Source organism: Stomoxys calcitrans, chromosome 3 (assembly GCF_963082655.1).
Source record: "Stomoxys calcitrans chromosome 3, idStoCalc2.1, whole genome shotgun sequence".
Lineage (NCBI taxonomy): Eukaryota > Metazoa > Arthropoda > Insecta > Diptera > Muscidae > Stomoxys > Stomoxys calcitrans.
The window spans coordinates 196,168,389-196,189,245 of NC_081554.1; the positions used below are offsets into that span (position 1 = coordinate 196,168,389).

General features: G+C 39.6%; 2 protein-coding genes across 3 annotated transcripts in view; one reads left to right on the forward strand and one right to left on the reverse strand.

The window, feature by feature from the left end:
• LOC106091509 (uncharacterized) overlaps window positions 1–6,127 on the reverse strand; it is a 42,713-nt gene extending 36,586 nt beyond the window's left edge. The window contains exon 1 of the mRNA XM_013258046.2: window positions 4,247–6,127. Within this exon, the coding sequence (XP_013113500.2) occupies window positions 4,247–4,749 (503 nt within the window). The 5' untranslated portion in view covers window positions 4,750–6,127. The remainder of the gene's footprint in view (window positions 1–4,246) is intronic.
• Window positions 6,128–6,191: 64 nt separating this feature from the next.
• The window catches only part of LOC106092867 (proton-coupled zinc antiporter SLC30A2), a 181,932-nt gene continuing 167,266 nt past the window's right edge, over window positions 6,192–20,857 (forward strand). The window contains exon 1 of one of the 2 annotated variants that reach the window (XM_059364799.1): window positions 6,192–6,369. In XM_059364799.1, coding sequence (XP_059220782.1) covers window positions 6,356–6,369 — 14 coding nt within the window. In that variant the 5' untranslated portion in view covers window positions 6,192–6,355. Of the gene's footprint in view, window positions 6,370–18,759; window positions 18,834–20,857 lie in introns of those variants that run through there. The other variant, XM_059364798.1, reaches the window with a different exon arrangement.

Consider the following 20,857-nt stretch of genomic DNA (forward strand, 5'->3'; position numbering starts at 1 on the left):
GGATAGCGCTAGCGTGAGATGATATCCAACTTTTGTTTGCCAAAATACAAGAGCTTGACTTGCATGACATGTAATTTAAACAAGACGAGGCCACACAGCACGTGTAACAATGGACAATGGCGATTTAACGCCTTTAGACTATTTTTTGGGGCTATGTTAAAGCTCGTGTCTATACAGACAAGCTCGCTTCAATTGATGCATTGGAAGACAATATTGATGAGGTTTATGTATGTAATTACGTAGTGTTCCAAAGATGACAACACCTGGACCAGCAGGACCCAGAATTTAACTCCTTTTGGGTTAAATTCAGTATAGGAATACACGAACTTCAATACGATTTCTATATAGAAGTCCAAACGCAGAAAGGGATGCTCCCATTAACTGCCTTCTGATTCGATCACGAGTATTTTGGAGGATTCTCCGAACGGTGAAATCGTTGTCGATCCCCAGTGACAACGATTTCACCGTTCAATGTTCACAATTCCTCCTGGCTTCCCCATTCCGGCTCCACAACTCCGGAGGGACGCCAAGCTCTTCGCCGCACATAATAACTAGTGGATTAGCCGACACATATTCCGTATGTTCAAGGGCACCAGCATAATGTTCTTGACCTTTTTTTTAACTTCATGTCCTGAGAAGTAGAAGTTAATGTTCTTGCACCTCTTGGTAACTGGGATCACTGCATTGTTTCAGCATCTTTTTCGTATTCGGCTCTTCGTACCGCTTCCTCTCCAGTCACGAAGCGGTCAATGTTTATATATGAAAAAGCACGTTGGGCTGAGCTCAACGCATTCTTCCAGAATTTCAATTGGAAACTTCGATTTCTTGATGACAATATAAATGCTGCAGCTGAGATAATTGCACGAGTAATTTCAATTGGAATGAATATTTATTCCCATTAAGATGAAAGTGGTTAAGACTGGCGACAAAAGTTGGTTGTACCAGACATGCAGATATGCTGTCGATCGAAAGAGGAGGCGTCCAGAAATTGGCGTTCAAAAAAGAATTCCAGTACTGAATTGATGCGCAAACAGGAAGAACTTCTTGTGCCATACGATAATTGGAGCCTACGAACGGCCCACCAAAGTAATTTTCCATCTCAAGTGATGGTAGGGGCAGCTGTAACCGAAGCTGCTTTGAGGCCGTAGCACGCAAACATTTCGGTAGTAGACCATTGACGTACCAACGAGACTCGACATTGTGTCATAAAGAACGTGTAAACCGAGAATAGCTAAAAAAGCATGTTTCGCATTTTATTTCGTCCTCACGTTGCTGTCCAATTCGCCAGGGTCCTATCCGATGGACTTTTCCATTTGGGCCAATTTAGAAAGCAAGGTAAGGACTAAACAAATAAAGGGGCATTACGTTCGGCCGCATCGAACTTTGAATACCATTGGATACATTTCGTCAAAATTATATAAAAAATACACCATTGGTATGAACCCATGGCAACGATATCGAAATATGGTCCAATTTGGACCAATGTCGTCGCATAGGTCGAGGGTGGCAATCAATCAAATCAAATGTTAGACCATAAATCATGAGATCGGTCTATATGACAGCTATATTCACATATCGTCCGATTAAAACCATACTCGGTCGAACGACCTAAAACATATTTACTAAGCTCACTGTGCCAAATTTGACCAAAATTCGGTTATAAATGGACTCAACAACTTAAATCGAGAGATCGGTCTATACGAAGGCAAAATTCAAATATATGTACCGATCAAAACCATATTTGTCATTCATATAGAGGGACCTAAATGTTAACAAAATCGAGCATTAACTGCGGTTTTTATGGGTCTAAGACATAGAAAGTCATAGAAAATGCAAACAGAAGCACACGTACAGTGAAAACAACTTGGTGTGGCTATTTCAAATCTATTTCATTTAGTTGATGTTTGATGATACTCACACAAACACTGTTTGGCCTTTTCAGAAGTGGTACCGTGCCCATCACTCGCCTAAGACTAGATCTAACCTGCCAATGGGCAAAACAAGAATATGTGGAAAGTTTCAGCTCAATATCCCTTTTTTTATACCCTCCACCATAGAATGGGGGTGTACTTATTTCGTCATTCCGTTTGCAACACATCAAAATATTGATTTGAGACCCAACAGAGCACATATATATATTATTTTTTTTGATCGTCTTGACATTCTAAATTGGTTAGCCATGTCCGTCCATCTGTTCCAAGGAATAAAGTCAGACGCTTGAAAATTTGCACGAATATTTCCTATAAGAGTAGGTCGGTTGGGATTGTTAGGTGGCTATATTGGTCCCCGTTTTGATATAGCTGTCACATAAACCGATCCTGGATCTAAGTTTCTTGAGTCTCTAGAGGGCGCAATTCTTATCCGATTTGGCTGATATTTTGCATGAATTTTGTTATATTGACTTCCAACAATTATGCCAAGTATGGTCCGAATCGGAACATAACCTGATTTAACTTATATTTAAACCAATCTCCGGATTTTACTTCTTGAGCCTCTAGAGGGGGCATTTCTTATACGATTTGGCTGAAGTTTTGCACAATGACATGTACTATGGTCTTCAGCATTACAACTAAGTATGGTCCCAAACGGTCCATAACCTGATATTATTCCAATAGCTTATCCATTATCTTTTGTTTGCCTATTAAGAGATGAAGGGCAAAGAACTCCACAAATACGATCCGTGGTGGAGAGTATATAAGATTCGCCCTGGGCGAGCTTAGAACTCTTTTATCTGTTAAAGATTGTAACATGATTACAAAAGACAGGCGGACGGACTTAGCCAGTTCAAGAATAGATATCTCTATATGGTCGGAGATGGATATGCATTTTCAATTAGAGTGGCAGTCTTTTACAAACCCTCTTAGACAATTTTAAGTCCATTGTGATACTACAGTAGCGTTTCCCACTCTGGTGGGAATCGAATCCACGACCCCCGCATTGGGGTCGCAAGGAAAGGAAAAGGAAAATGTTGTTACTCATAGTGTAATAAAAGGCCTAGTAGAGGGAAGGTAACTGTAGCGCAGACGTTATCATGCGCGCCGATGACGCTGAACGTCTGGGTTCGAATCCTGGCGAGAACATCAGAAAAAAATTTTCGGCGGTGGTTATCCCTCCTAATGATGACGACATTTGCGAGGTACTGTACCATTTGGTATGTCAGCTATGTAAAACTTCTCCCCGAAGAGGTGGCGCATTGAGGCACGCCGTTCGGACTCGGCTATAAAAAGGAGGTCTGTTATCAATGATCTTAAACTTGAATCGGACAGCACTCATTGATATGTGAGACGTTTGCCTCGTTCCTTAATGGAATGTTCATGGGCAAATTTGCATTTTTTCAAAGTGGGCCATGTCTAGCAAGTTTCCTATTTATAACATTTTGGTGAAATTTAGAACCGAAAATTGAATTCGACTCTCCACATCTCTAAGCAATGTGGATCACATCAGTAAATATTTGAAAAAAAGTTGCCATATAGACCGATATTCCAACTAGGCTTCGTAAGTTCATACAAACCGTACACCTCTTATCATGCTATTGGGATTAAGATGGTTGATTTTTCAATCCAGAACACATAGCTGCCATTAATGTTGCCTATATTTACCCACGTAACATTGGAATACAGTTAAAAATTCATATCTTTGAATATTAAAGCTATTTCTTATCCCATATTCCCTTATGATATGTTCTTAGGAAATACGTAATTTGCTTATTTGCATGTTTTTAACGAGAAAAGACACATATTTCACTTTTTACAAAAAGGAAGTACTTTGCCAATTTTAATATCCTGACCTACACACATTCTCGCTGTTACAATGTTTTCTATAGTACAACGGTATTTCATATAATTTTCCTACTTTCCAAAGCAGTACAACTGTGTGCAATTCAAAAGAGAGAGAGAGAGAGAGAGAGACAGGGGGATGGTGAGAGAGAGTATACGCACATGAGGATGGCAATCTCTTGGCAAAAGGGAGAGCGTAAAAAAGACAAAAGAAGGAAAATTAGCCATGGAAAGAATAACCGTAGAATGTACTAAAAGTATGCATTTCATTATTATAAATGATTTAATGAAAAATTCCTTTGAAATGTTATGGACATTTTATGGAACACTCATCACGCATCATTGTCACGAAAATGTCGAAGTCCACATGTCGCCATGAGGTGGCCAAGTGGTGAGAGTGGCCAAAATCAAGAAGAAGAAAGTTTGGTTTTTTTTTAAGGTGGTCACCGTGAAAAGTGCGACAGACTTACCGAAATTCCTTTTGTTGATCCAATGCAAGGCCATCGTCTTCACTATCGCTGAAACTGTGACAGTTACGCAGATTGATGGCTCCAACGCCGCCGGTGGCACCCAACTCTTCCATTGCTATTTCTATGCTGCCATTGGTGATATTTTGTACACTGCCACCCACACCGTTGGCACTGGCCCGGCTTTTGCGACTGCTGGTGCGGGCTATGGCCCCGGTCGCTGTCGCCGTAGCCATCTCCTGACCGCCGCCCGAGGCCATGAAGCTTGAGGGCAAATCGATGCAAGATGAAGCCTCCGGCACCTGCAAGGCCTGATGTTGTTGATTGGCCGATTTTGTGGCGGCCATTGGTGTTGGCTTGTGCCTACGCTGGGGACACTGCAGTGCATCCAGGTCCAGCAATTGTCGTTGCAGCTGTAGCTCATCCTTGTAGCTGAGCTCTTCCAATTTCAGGCGATCCAATTGAAATTCTATTAAGTCATCCAGATCCAAGAGAGATGAAGCCATGGTCCAATGTAGGTAGGTAGTAGGTAGTTGGTAGGTAGGTAGGTAGGTAGGTCGAGCGGTCGCTTGTCTGGTTGCTGGTGTCTAGAGTCTAGAGTAAATGTTTGAGATCTATGGAGGGACTTGGGATTTCGTTTCAATAATGCAGCAGTGAATGTGTGATTCCTGGCTAATAGTCGGGTTGTTGGGAGTTGGGTTTTTCACTCGGGCAACGGCACACACATATGTACATAGTGTGCATGTATGTATGTGTAGTTATATCTATATATTTGTGTTTGGTATGGCACACTTTTAGGCGTTACACCAAAGAGCAGCAGAGCGTATTATGATGATGATGACACATTAACATCCATGCGACAAACATGTTTTTACACTCAACTCATGGCGGAGTTGGAGAAAAAAATGGACTTTTCAGATTTTTTTGCTTGCTGGTTTTGTGGTGGAGCGGCCACCACGACCCAGGGATTAACTTTACGTGTTTAGGGGCCAAGGCGTTTGACGTTTTTGTTCGTCTACTATTAAGCGAATTAAATTTTTCTTTTTTGGTTGCGTTGTTACGACGCGTACAAAATTTTCTTTGGCTTTTTTTTGGGGGAATTCCGTGCTGGTGCTACCGCTGATTCTTCGACTCGTTTTTCTTGATTTTTCGGTTATTGTACTTTTTGTACATACATGACACACACACGAACGGAGGGGGGAAAACACACTCACTTTCACATTGGCATACACACTCACACGCACTTATACACACACATTTATTCGCTTTGCTCTTCACCAATCTCGTCTATACGTCGTCGTCGTGGTTTTTTCTTTCTTCTTATTATTTTTTTTTTGATTTTTTTGGTTATGACAAAAATTCGAGAAATATAAGAAATTGTTGGCTCCCCGCTGGGCTTGGAGCTATGAGTTTTTCTTCAGCACTGCTGTGCAAACTCGGCTGAGTGGGTTTTTCCTTATCCTGGCTTTCGAGACAACGAGACACGAGAAGAAATTGGCAAAGTTCCTTCCTCATTTATGTCACCTAGTTGGCCAGCCAACCAACACTCGAAGATTTCTTCACCCAGAAAGGTTATGTATGTAGGTTTTTTCTTCCTTCTTCCCTTGCTTCCGACTGCCTGGCTGCCTCTGCTGTCTGTCTATCTGTCTGTCTGTCTCACCGACTGTGCACAGCCTAGCGCAAACGAACCGAACGAGAAGGTTAGAGCTTATTTGAGAAATTGATTTTCTTAAATATTTTTACTGGGCACTTATTGATTTTTAACCAAAGCGATGGCATTTTCATCACTCTCCTATGACGATTTATCCACCAGCGTGAGTGTGTATGAGGTGGTGGTGGTGGTGCTGCTGCTGCCAGTGATAAACTGTGCACAAACTTTTTTCTCTTCACTAGCATAGGCCATTATTTTTTTGTTAATAATTTTTTTGGTATTTTTTTCTAATTCATCTTTTTTTTGTTTGGTTTTTTGTGTTTAAATTTTCAACATTTCCCCGAACCGACGAACGACTGAAGGTGATTTGTATAGAACTGAGCAGCAGCAAGTCAGAGTCAGCCAGCTTTCCTGCTTCGGATTTTCTCCTTTATTTTGTCATCTTTTTTCCTTGTTGTACTATGTATGGTGTGTGGTAAGTGAATTTTTTCTTGTGTTTTTTATTGTTTTTCTGGTTTTTTTTCTAGTTGCAAGTTAAGTAGGGTCGTTCGGCCGTTTGACAGTAGGTCGCTTGCTCGGTCGTTTGGTTTTCCCTGAAAAAGAAACAGTTTTGTTCTTCCTCAGCTGAATAATATTTTGGCCTTTGCTTCTTCTTCTGCTTCTGCTTCCTCTAGCTTGGGCTCTTATTGCTATTGCTGTTCTTGGTGATGGTCTTGCTATATTAGTTATTATGTTAAATATAGTATACACTTGATTTGTGTGAAAATTTATGCAGAAAATGGGGGAAAGCAATAAACACACGCGAACACACACTGACTGACTGACCAGGTACCACGGGGGAAAAACTAAAAATATTATTCAAGTAACGCCGTTGCCGTAACCGTCCTTAGCCTGTTACCGTTACCGTTGCCGTAACTAAATGTCGAAGCGCTCTCTGGCTCACTCGTTGGTTCAACGTTTGCCGTCGTTGCTTGAATAAAATTGTGATGTGTCGAAAAAGCAGACCGTAGAAATCATACAAAACGTTCATTTGTGTTTATGTGTATGTGTGTGAGGTCCCCTTGTGGCAATTTTCTATTCCATTTTGTTGTCCTTCTTGTATTTGCACGTAACATAACGTGTGCTCTTGTTGTTATTGTTGTTCACTTGAATGTTGTCGTCTTGGCTGAGTTTAATCGGCCTTCTCTTCGCTCATTTCCTACAATTTCATTCACTCGTCTGTTGGCCAGTGTTGCCATCATCACGAATAGATTTTTCAGCAAATAAAGTGTAAAAGGTAATGTTTCAAGTTCAGAAAGTGAAAAATACCATTTCTGAAGTTTGAAAATCAGATTATGCTATATGTTTTACTGTCAGGTGCCAGAAGTTAAGTTGGACCCATGATGTAGATATCTTTGTCACAACCTCGGGAAAATAACAGAATGAAATCAAGCGACTTTTAGCGTATCTTGTTTTCCCTTAATGGAGTGCGGCTGGCACAAAACGCTCTCTACATAAGGAGGTAAAAAAGTTACTCGCTGCCGTAATAGAAAGAAGTTAAAGAAGTGAAAAACGTGTTGAATCAAGAGTAGACATACCCTTTGGGACCTCGGTTAGGTTAGGTTGGATGACACGCTACAAGCAATCTCTGTTACCAGCCACTTCACTCGGAAACCTTAGGTCCATTTTATTCAATCTAGAAGAACGTAGAAGAGAAGAAGATTCGGGGTAACCAAGTTTATTGATGGCTGTCCTCTGGCCTTTACTTCCAAATCGTCAGCTCTTGCATTACACATTACTCCGCTTTGGTCCGGCACCCAAACGATGCATATCGTTTGTCGGGACGCAGTAGCTCAACCTCATCCGGCACAGGCCCATAAAACACCCAGCTTTCTCTTCCTGGTGAAAAGGACTAGTTCAGTTTTTCCGGACTGCTTCCTCAATGCACCCTAAAGGGGTTTACTCACCATGATGACGACGTCGTTCGGCCTTTCGAAAGACCTCAGACCTGAGTCCTATTGATCAACAAAGGCCACAATAGAGGAGATAAAACTCTATCTTCCACGGTTCCTCTGGTCACAATCTCCTTTGTCGCGCCCTCAGCATCGTATCAACCCAAATTACTAAAAGAGGGAGAACCTACATGTTCACCAGAGCGCCATGTATGGACTCCAACTCCACGTTATTAAAAGCACCTCCAATGCCAAGAAGGACACACCCACACCCAAATTCCCCAAACACATCATGAAAGGCACTATAAACCGACCGACCCTTAGTGTACACATGCAAATAGCCAAGACCAGTTCCGGGTCGAGACGGTCCCTACATATGTCAATTAATCTCTCCAAAGTCTTCAAAATTTAGGATCAGAGGATTATTGGCCTATAGGGTTGGTAGGGTCCTTGGGTTGAGAGTGGCTTGGGTTGCCGCTTTTGGGATAAAAACCAACCTAATATCCCGCCCAACAAAACGTAGCTCCCATAAATCATCTCAAGGAGTTATATCGCAATCGGTCCTGGAATTTGTAGCATATTCGGTCACATTGATTTGTATGTTTGTATGTTGGATTCGGCCGTCAAGCTTTTGGAGCGGCTCACAAGGCCATGGCTCCAACCATCATTGAGAGAGTTGGACTCGTAACTAGACACAGCTTTCAGGCAGGAATGTTCATGATCTGAGTTCTCAGAGATGTGGTAGAGATTATAGAGGCGGCTGGTTCTCTAAGCACTCATATAAGACTTTAATGTACCGTCGTATCTGATGAGGGTACTGACTTATAACTCTCCCGAAGGAACGTGTGAATATGATTTCCGGATCTCCGGAGTTTCAGTTATGATGGAATACTGCCAACAGAAACCAACCAACAGAAAAAAGCTGCGAAGATACCTGCGCGACTCAGTCGACTTATGGTAAAAATAGGTGGGCCTCTCTCTAGCAGGCGCAGACACTCAATGGAGGCAGTGAAATCCCTCCCGGTACAGAGGGCGGCGGCTATTAGGGTTATATCATTCTAACAGACAGTCACGGAGCCCACAGTTCTTGTGTAGATTTGCCCATGAACATGTCATTAAGGAACATGAGTAAATTTCTTACATATCAATGAGGGCTGTCCGCCAGTACTAGCACCGATGATGCATTTACGAGGTACTAGAAGTTGCAGACGATGTAGAGTACACCTTCTTTCACTGAGAGCGCTGAGTTGAAGGACGCAGGGAACTGAAAACTTCTCCGATTTGGCTGAAATTTTGCTGAGGTTTTTTGTTATGACTTCCAACAACTGTGTTGAGTATTGTTCAAATAATTCCATTACCTGGTATAGCTGCCATATAAGCCGATCTTCCTATTAGACTTCTTGAGCTGCTATAGGGCGCAATTCTAATCCGATTTGGCTGAAATTTAACACATATCGTTTTGGTATGACTTCCAACGACTGTGCTAAGTATGATTTAAATCAGTCAATAACCTGATATAGTCGCCATATATACCGACTTTGGTTCTTAATAGCTTGAGCTTCTAGAGGAGGCATTTCTTATCCGATTTGGCTGAAATTTTGCACATATCGTTTTGGTATGACATCCAACGATTGTGACAAGTATGTTCTAAATCGGTTCATAACCTGATATAATTGCCACGATTTAAAGTCTTTTTCCCATAAAAAGCGCATTTATTTCATGAGTTTACTGAAATTATCTACAGTGTGCTATGATAAACCCCTGGATATGGTTCAGATCGGATCATATTTGGTTATAACTGCTTTATATATTGATCTCCCGATTTACGGTCTTCGATCCATATAAGATCTTTTTATTACCAGATTAAGCTATAGGTTCATTACCAGATTATGCTATGGGTTCAGAATCGTGCATTTTTCACCGGAGTTTAATGTAATGTTATTTAGATATACCCTAGGTGGTGGGTATCCAAATGTCATTTTACTTATTTTTCTATTGCTTCATTTCATTTCATTAATTAATTATTTTTTTTTCTTTGATTCAATTTTGCTACAACGACAACTCTGACACTGGGTAATGCACTCACTTAAACTTTGTAGTTTTTCCCTGCTCATTTTGCGTTCATTCGCTTTCTCTTTGGGCTCTAAAGTCAAAACAAACAATTGCCAAACAGGGAAAAGCAGCACACCAGGGGTGAGACTAAGAGACCAACATGCAAAGCCCGCACCTTGGACGTATGCCATACTCTGCTGCGCTGATACTGTAGCGCCCAATGGTATGCAATGTAAATGTCAAAAACTTAGCACATGTTTTGTTTTCATCAACTCTTCGTGGCTTAGTAGCAAGATTTTATTTAGTACAGCCTACTACCATGGGGGTTGTTTATTCAATTCGCTTTCGCACTCATGTGCATGCTTATGTGTGTGTGTGTGTGCAAACTTTGCTTCCTCTTCCTGTTATTCATTCTTTCTCGTTTTCTCTGCTACTTCTTATTCTTCCCCCTTTGGCCACTTGCACAGCGAACTTTCGCTTTGGTAGGGCCAAAAAATGTGTGTCATATGAAATTTTTAATTAAGTAGCTACACACGAACAATAACAACTACTTTGGGCCATGTTAAGAGTGAGAAAAATACTCTCACTTGTTTGTTTACATGCGAACGTGTAAGAGCGTAAAGTGTGCTATTGTGTGTGCGTGTGAGTGTAGTACGTGGATGGATGGTGTGCTGTGCGATGTGCGTGTTCAAAGGCCTTTTTGGGCATGGGGTGTTCAACTATTAGGAAAATTATTAAACGAGAGGGATGATGATAAATTACGGGGGTTGCCAAACAAATCACCGACAAATGTTTATTATGTACACAAAACATCAAATGAAGTGCATTGACATAGTAGTACCCATAGTACTCAACTCACATACCAACATAGCATTTTACAGCACACACACACACACACATAATTGTATGTTATACATATTCAATGCCTTTTAATGAGATGATCCCTTTTTCATTTAACTGTTTGTTGTGTAAAGGTCATAAAAAGTTGCCCATAATGTGCCATACAATTTATAGCGTTCAGCAGGCCTTTTTCATTGTTTTGAAAAAGCTTTTATGCCTAAGCGAATATTTATTGGCGCTAAAGAAAAGCTCAGATTTAACGATAGCATACATGATGTCTTGAAAATTAGTTTAGGGGAGATGGAGTGGCACTGCCATGTTGAGCTTTTACAGATTTTTTGGTTAATGTTTCGGGGGAATTTTCAAAATAATCTACAAAATGGTTTTATAGGAAAACCAGTAAGGAAGGGCAAAAATCGGGCAATGCCGACAGTATAATACCCTACACCTAGCCTGCAAGTTTGCAGTGGCTCTAGGAGTGAAAATCGAGCGATATTTATATATGACAGTTATATCTAAATCTGAACCGGTTTCTATGAAATTCAATAGTAATGGCGAGAGTCAGGAGAAAATTCTTCTGGCCAAATTTCGAGAGAATCAAATTTCGCCAGAGAGATTGCCAAGTTTGGAGAGAATATACCCTACACCACTGTGGTACAGGATATTAAAACATAGTGAATTTGTTTGTAACGCTCAGAAGGAAGAGAAATAGACCCATTGATTAGTATACCGATCGACTCAGAATCACTTTCTTATTCGATTTAGCTTTGTTCGTCTGTCTGTCTATGTTAATTTGTGTACAAAGTTCACGTTGCAATTTTCATCCGATGATCTTCAAATTCGGCATAAGCATTTTTTTTTGGAGCTAGAGACGAAGCCTATCGAAATTGGAAGAAATCGGTTCACATTTGGATATTGCTCCCATATATATGTTCGTCCGATTTGGATCAAAATAACAATTATATCGTCATTTGTAAACCTTTTCTCACGAAATTTTGCACGAGGGGTTCTCTTATAAACTTTGACGTTATTGGTGAATTTCTTAGAAATCGGTTCAGATTTAGATATAGCTCCCACATATATGTTCGTTCGATTTGGACTAGTATTGCAATAATTTGGTAATTTGTTAAACGATTCGCACGAAAATTGGCAGAAAATATTCCCTTATGACTCCCGGTATTGCTATTGAATTTAATAGAAGTCGGTTCAGATTTACATAAAGCTCCCATATGTATTATCGTCCGATTTAAAATAATGCTCTATAATTTAGTAATTTGTTATCTTCCATATATATGCATATCTCGAGCGTGGGGAGGATTAATATCTGCACCCTCTTTTCAAACTAACCTTCACAGAAAAAGCCGCTTTTGTTTAATGCTTTTATTGCACCATGATTTCAAGAAACAAATATTTCATAAAGCGGTTGCAAATGTCTCTAATTGAAAAATCTTATGTTTCCAATTTCTTTCAACAGGGTTTCAAATTTCTTCCAACAGTGTTGCCAATTTCTTTCAACAGTGTTGCCAATGTCTTTAATTTTTTGAATGGCAATGTCAAAATATAATAATTTTGTTAACAATATTATCAAAAAAAATCATAAACAAATAAATATGTGTGTAAGCGTCTAATAATCGCCGCTCGCAAATTGAATAAGACCTGCGTATCTCTTCACAACTAGCAACATAGAACTCTGCTCCATAAATGTCAAAATGTGCATTGCTTCTGTTGAAAATCTTTCTGGTCCTTGGGTTACTCAAAAATTATTCACCATACCAAACTTTATATTTTAACATGCCCTACACCTTTGAAAATATTTTTGAGTACACAAAGGCACATTATATTATCATGATGGCAATTTCATTTTACCATCACTACAAATTTTATGTTAAAAAACCTAGATTTTCACCATTTTCATTGCGTTACTATGGCTACCCTAAACATTTGCTAAAGCTTCTCTCTATGTAGACATGCTCTGTTAGAATAACTTAAAGCTGCTTGCTTAATATACAGAACTTAAAAATTTTAGTAGTTCCAAAATTAAACGGCAGAGGGCATAATAGACGGGAAAAAATTATTTGACCATTTTGATATGAGCGAGAAGAGGAAAATAGTGCCAACAATGATTGAAAAACCAAAAAATTTTAATGGAATTTTTCTTTTAATTCAAAGTTCTACAAAAACTTCGATAGAAATTCAAATTAGACAAAATTTAATAGGAAAATGAAATTTGGAAGATATATGGATATCTAATAGTCGAAATAAACAAAATCTAACTTCAAATTCTTTTAACATTTCAGCGAAATCGGGTAAAAAATAAAGCTTTTATGGGCTTTATTTATTACCCGTCCGGCAGATCGGTCTATATGACAGCTATATCTAACTATAGTCCAGTCTGAACCATATTTGGGTCGAATGTTGGGAGATTTAAAACTGCGCACTATTCCAAATTTCAGCGAAATCGGATAAAAAATAAAGCTTTTATGGCCTTCAGACCCTTTGTCGGGAGATCGGTCTATATGACAGCTATATCTAAATATAGTCCGATCTAAACCATACTTAGGTCACATGTCGGGAGGCTTAAAATAACGTACTGTTTTAAATTTCTGAAAATCGGGTAATAAATAAAGCTTTTATGGCCTTCGGACCCTTAATCGGGAGATTGGTCTATATGGCAGCTATATCTAAATATAGTCCGATCTGAACCATATTTGGGTCAGTTATCGGGAAGCCTGAAACTACTCACTTTTTAAAATTCCAGCAAAATCGGATGAAAAATAAAGCATTTATGGGCATTAGACCCTTTATCGGAAAATCGGTCTATATAGCAGCTATGTCCAAATATAGTCCGATTTGGCCCCTTCAACAACTTATCCGTGCGTGCATCAAAAAGACATATCTGTGCCTAATTTCAGCTCAATATCTCAATTTTTGAAGGCTCTAGAGTGATTACAACAGACGGACGGCAAACACACGGACATCGTTAAATCGTCTTAGAATTACGACGATCCGAAATATATATACATTGTAGGGTCGGAAACTGATATTTCTATGTGTTGCAAACGGAATTACTAAATGAATATACCCCCATGTCCTACGGTGGTGGGTGTAAAAATGTGGCTTCCAGTGGCCCAGGAAGTTATATCGGGAGATCGATTTGTATGGGAGCTATATCAGGTTATAGACCGATTTGGACAGTACTTGGCGCAGTTGTGGGAAATCATAACGGAACACCGCATGCCGAATTTCAGCCAAATCGGACAAAAATTGCGGCTTGTAAGGACTCAAGTGGTCAAATCGGAAGATCGGTTTATATGGGAGCTGTATCAGGAGATAGACCGATTTGAACCGTACTTGGTACAGTTGTTGGAAGTTATAAAAGAACATCACATGCAAAATTTCAACCAAATTGGACAAAAATTGCGGCTTGTAAGAGCTTAAGAATTCAAATCGGTTTATATGGGCGCTATATCAGGTTATAGACCGATTTGAACCGTACTTGTCACAGTAGGTGTAAGTTTTAACAAAACAATGTGGGCAGTATTTCAATCTAATCGGACGAAATTTTTGGCTTTTAGGGGCTCAAATCGGGAGATCGGTTTACATAGGACCTATATCAGTTTATAGACCGATTTGGATCTTACTTGGCACAGTAGTTGGAAGTCATAACAGAACTCTATGTGAAAAATTTGAGCCTAATCGGACAACAATTGTAGCTTCAAGGGGCTCAAGAAGTCAAGTTGGGAGATCGGTTTATATGGGAACTATATCAAAATCTGAACCTATATGGCCCATTTGCAATCCTCAACGACCTACATCGACATTAAGTATCTGTTCCAAATTTCAAGCGGCTAGCTTCACGCGTTCGACCTCTATCGTGATTTCGACAGTCGGACGGACGGATATGGCTAGTTCGATTCAGAATGTCGAGAGGATCCAGAATATATGTACTTTATGGGGTCGCAGTTCAATATCTCGAGGTGTTACAAACGGAATGACTAGAATGTGACTAAATCACTAAAATGTGAACATAGTTTCCAATTGTATAACAATTGCGGCTTCTAGGTGCTCGACCTAGAATGTCAAGATCTCAAGAACAGTTAATTCGAAATGATACCAACGGAATGACTAGTTTACTAACCCCCCTCCTTTCGTGCTGGATATATAAAAATATAACAACAACAATGTTTTAAATGTTTTATGCCTTTACGGCTCGTCTCAATTTCATTAATCGTTTTTCCCATTAACTAACAATTTTCTTAACGTTGAAGGCATTAATTCTGTTTTTAGTTAGAGTGACTATCGTTACTGGAATCTTATCGGGATTTAAACAGATTTAAGTAAACAAGGAGAGAGAAAAAAATAAAAACAAAAACAAGACTGTCAGTTTTTTATCTCCTTAGTAATTATTGGTGCCGTTCGCTTTTATTTCTCTATCTTATGGAATGATAACGTTGAGAGAGTGTAATGTGATCTTGTCATCTTATGTGGCCTTTTCAAGACATTGTTGTTGTTGTTGTTTTAGTTGTTGATGAAGAAGATGATGGTGACATCAACTACCAGTGTTAATAATACTCTTACCTGAAGCTACAATGAATGTCAAAATGTGTGTTATTTGTTGAAAAAATAAAGACAATAACATGTGTACATATTGACACATTGTTGTAGGCAATGAAATGAAATCTGGCAATAGAAGATATATCTGGCCATCCATATAAGACCTATCCAAAAAGCCGTTTTTAGAGCTATAGAAAAAAATTTAAAAAAAACATATCTTCATATTTCTAAAAAAAATACATATAAAAAATTGTAAAAAGTTTAAAGAGAAGACACAAAAAGTATTTGGTCTATTTTATTGCAAGATACTATCGCATTTGCCAAATAAAAGGAAGGAAAATTACCATTTTGCATAAAAATCCGGACCCTACTTATAACAAATCATAGCATTTGACATTTCAAATAAACAAAGTATGCAATTATCAACATTGTGAGCAATTAAGACGGGGGACTTACTCCGAAGAACTTTTATGGAGCAACAACATACATACCTCAAGGCCAAGTTGGAGGAGAACGCTATATCAGGCTGGGACCCTTTCCGAATATTAGGGGAAGTTCACTAGGCAGACTGTCGAGATGGGCATGAGATAAGGATGACCCCAGGAAATACAGAGTTGGCCCTCTCCACGCCGAGATATGGGCCGGGCGACGTCAAACTGCGAAGCCTATTTCTGTCGCTATAAGCGAAATTATGGAAAGTTCATTAGGAGGACTGTCAAGATGGGAATAAGTTGAGGATGGCCCCAGGAAATACAAAGTTGGCCCTGTTCACGCCGAGATATGAATTATCGGATTTTAGACTCCAGTCTGGACGGGTTCATCCTGCAGTTGTTGAAGAAGGCGAAATATCTGGTCCTAGTATTCTATTCAAAACTTTCTTGGAAAAGGAAAACGGATGAATCGCGCATTTGTATTGCTCTAGGATGGAGTTGAAAACTGGATTGGGAGTCAAATAGGACAAAAATTGTGGTTTCCATGGGCTCAAGAAGTCAAATCGGCAGATCGGTATATATATGGGAGCTATATTTAAATCTGAACCGATATGGCCCATTTGCAATCTCGACCTACATATATTAATAAGTATCTGTGTAAAATTTCAACCGGCTAGCCTTACGCTTTCGACCGCTATCGTGATTTCTACAGACGGACGAATGAACGGACATGGCTAGTTCGACTCAGATTGTCGAGACGATCAAGATTATATATACTTTATGGGGTCATTGATCAATATTTTGAGGTGTTACAAACCGAATGACTAGATTAGTATACCCCCATCCTATTGTGGTGGGTATAAAAATTGCTATGCTATTGGAGCTATCTCAAGTTATAGTCCGATTCGTACCATAATTGAAATGATTGTTGAAGACCTAGTTGAAGTCATTGTGTAAAATTTCCGCCAATTCGAATAAGAATTGCGCCTTTTGGGGGCTCAAGAAATAAAATAGGGAGATCGTTTTATATGGGAGCTGTATCAGGCTATAGACCGACTAAGAACATATTTGACACGTATGTTAAGGGTCATGGGAGAAACCGTTGTACAAAATTTCAACCAAATCGGAGGCTCATATATGGTCGGTTTATATAGCAGCTATATAAGGCTTTGGGCCGATTTGAACCATACTTAGCACAGATGTTGGAGGTCATAACGAAGCACGTCATGCTAAATCTCAGGCAAATCGGATAGCAATTGCGCCCTTTAGTAGCTTAAAAATTCAAGAGCCCAGATCGGTTTATATGGGAGCTATATCAGGTTATGGACCGATTTGAACTATACTTAGCACAAATATTGGTAGTTATAAAGAAACACGTGGTGCAATTTCAGCCAAATCGAGTAGGAATATCGCCCTCTAGAGGCTCAAGAAGTAAAGACCCTAGATCGTTTTATATGACAGCTATATCAGGTAATGGGCCAATTTGAACCATACTTGGCACAGTTATTGGAAGTTATAACGAAGTACGTCATCCAAAATTTGAGCCCAATAGGATAGGAATTGCGTCCTCTAATGGCTCAAGAAGTCAAGACCCAAGATCGGTTTATATGGCAGCTATATCAAAACATGGACCGATATGGCCCATTTACAATCCCAACTAACCTACACTAATAAGAAGAATTTCAAGCAATTAGCTTTACTCCTTCGAAAGTAAGCGTGCTTTCGACAGACAGACGGACGGACTGGCTAGATCGACTTAGATTGTCATGACGATCATCACTTAATATTCTTTATGGGGTCTTATGCGAATATTTAAAGGAGTTACAAACAGAATGACGAAATTAGTATCCCCCCCCCCATCCGATGGTGGAGGGTATAAAAATGCGACTAGTTTGTGGGGGAAAAGGAGCTTTCGTAAGGTATGGAACAACTTTTTAGGTTTTATGCAAACTATTTCAAATCATCAATCAATTACTTCTAATTTGTTTTATAATATACACAAACTTTCAGATTTTAAGGTTTTATCTTTCCCCCTCCCTTTGCCTTTTAAGATGTTTTATAATCACCTTGTTATAAATAAATACTTACCCTAGTCAGTCCTTAGGTACTCAAACGGCAACATAACATTTAGTTAATACCGTGTAAATGGACAGCTTTATACGCATTTACATAAGTGTCAGCGATGATAAGATATCGAAAGGGGGCCGTCATGTAAACGATATCACGTAAACGATTACTTGCATTCTTCATTCAAAGATTAAACAGAGGTACACATATAATAATTTCATAGTTGCTGTTGTTGTTTATCTATCTCATCTCTTTAACTAACATATACACTTGTTGTTGTTTATCTTCTTTATGATCACTCTCCTTTGCCAGGGCTGTCATTCAAGCGAATGATAGATAAACTCTCCACATAGTATTTTTAAGCTGTGCACATCTCACCACAGTTTTTACTCTCTTTTGACTTTAACATGTGTTTTTTCAAAAGAGCGTTGGTGTTGTTGTTGTTGCTTGAATTTTTTGCTGCAAAAACTCATGTGCCCAGGCCAAATGTTATTTTGTGGTGCGTGTGGCTGCTGCTGCAATCAGTCTGGCAGTAAGAAAGAAATGCCTTATTCTTATCATCTTGTCTTGTCGTAATTACGAATTGAAAGAAATCGTTTAGTTGCTCGCATTTAAGTTCAGTCTCATACACATCTCTTATCGTGACACAACTATCACTTATCCCAGACTCGCCAGATTTAGCAAAATTTAGGAACAAAAACAAAAATTAAGAAAAAAAAAGAAGTTGATGTTAAGATCTATTCAGTGCTCGTGATTCTTGTTGGAAAAAAACACGCGTTACCATTAATAAAATTGTGAATTCCGTCTTCAAGTATGGTGCCGTGTGTTTAATATATGAAAGTTATTTTTTTTTGTTAAAACAAAAATACATTTGCCTACTTGTCATTGCTGTGCTCAAATTTTGTTTATGTTCTCATACTATTGATTTTTTTCTATCTGTTGTGAAAAATAAAACATCAAAGAAATTTAATTCTTTAAAAGTTTGACCAACTATAAGCTTATTGAAAAAACGTGTTTGAGCTCTTAAACAAAATGCCCAAGGAAGAGGATACTCCAATTGTAATGTAAGTTCATACCTATTATCTAAAAAATAGTTACACATATTTTAAGCGGATTATGGCGACGTACATCACCCTACGACTAAATTGGGTTAATAGGTGTTTTTATACCCTCCACCATAGGGTATACTAAAATCCTCGAAATATGCGTCTAAGACCCCATAAAGTATATTTATTGTTGATCGTCATGACATTTTTAGTCGATCTAGGTATGTCCGTCCTTCCGTCTGTCTGTCGAAAGCACGCTAACTTTCGAAGGAGTAAAGCTAGGCGCTTGAAATTTGGCACAAATACTTTTTATTAGTGTAGGTCGGTTGGAATATCTCGTCTATGGTGGATTTACCAGGTCTCAAGCCGCATTGATAGGGCCCAATTATCTCATTGACTTTGGGTTTTAATCTTTCATGCAGTACGCTCGAAACTATTTTGCCTCTGTAGTTGGCACATTCAGTCTTGTCTCCTTTCTTGTGTAAGGGATATAATATGCTGAGGTTCTTTTACCCAGAGAGCACAGACAAGCTGATGCATTCGACTTATAAGCGTGTCGCCTCCGGTCTTAAATAATTCGGCGGGCAACCCATCGGCTCTTGCTGGCTTGTTGTTTTTCAGTCGGGTCACAGCTACTTGGACCTTATTCAGACTAGGAGGTAAACATTCAATACCATAATCAGGGATTAGTTCTGCGGTATCCTCTTCGCCGGCATCGTTGAACACTAACAGTTGGGTAAAATAATTTTTCATATCCCCAGTACGCTATATATGCCTCTGCAGGAGGATGTGCTTGCCTCAAAGCCATCGGTTTGATGCAAGCACATCCTGAAATGTAAAGGAAACATTCTGACTCCTTTACATTTCAGTTCGCTCACACTCAGGTATTTCCAATTCCATTTAATTTTTCTATCTCTTCTCTCCTATTATCCCGATACCTCTCCTTCATCTGCTGCTTGGTACTGCTTGCAGGGTTGCTCTGTATGGCTTTAGTAGCATTTCGACACTCTTTGTCGTAATATGGGTTCTTTTGGGGGAGGCTTCCTGTACCCGAGTACGGATTTCACGACATTTTCCATGGATTCGGCAATGGATTGCCACGACGCCGTTATATCATCGGTACAAGTAGTGCTTTCATCAAGCAGTAGGGTCCGTCGAGTGGAGTATGCCGTTGCCATCTATTGTGGTTGCAGCTTTCCAATGTCCAGCTTCCAATTCAGTGTCTGATCGTACTTTTTTCGCCATGTTCAAACGGGTCTACGGACCGATCGTACATCTAACACGCTGAATGACGCGACGAAATCCAGTTTCTTCGTGTAGGCTAAATTTCCCTATTGTTGAACCAGTGATGTTTTCCTTTCCTAACTTCGCATTAACATCTCTCCGTGGTCTGCTCGTCCTCGTCTTCCGTCTGGGCATGGACACAAATAATGTCAAAGAATTTGGCTTTTATGCGGATTGTGGCTAGCACCGGAGTAAAGACAAGGAGATAAGGTGTTTCTGTCTCCGACTGACCACAAATCCACAGCCAAATTCATGCCTCGAGTTATGGCAGGCACAGTATAGTTCGTCACTGTTGGGTGTTGCTGTAACGTCATTCTCAGTCCATCGCACTTTCTGTATGGATGTAATATCTGCCTTGCACTTCTCCCGAATAAACTTCTGCTGTCCGATTCAATTTTAAGCTCAATGATAAGGGGCCTCCTTTTTATAGCCGAGTGTGAATGGCGTGTCGCAATGCGACACCTCTTTGGAGAAGTTTTTACATGGCTGCCATGCCAAATGGTACAGTACCTCCCAAATGTAGCCAGCATTTGTAGGGGATAACCACAGCTGATAATTTTCATGATGTCTCGCTAGGATTCGAACCCAGGCGTTCCACGTCATAGGCGGACATGCTAACCTCTGCGATACGGTGGCCTCCGAGTGCGTATGCTTCACCTTCTCTATAAAAAGTCCGGACATTTCAGTTCGTTTGCGTGGATCATCAATGTCAGGGTCCGTTTTTTCTAATTTTTTTTTGTTTCTCAGAGTAATTCTGC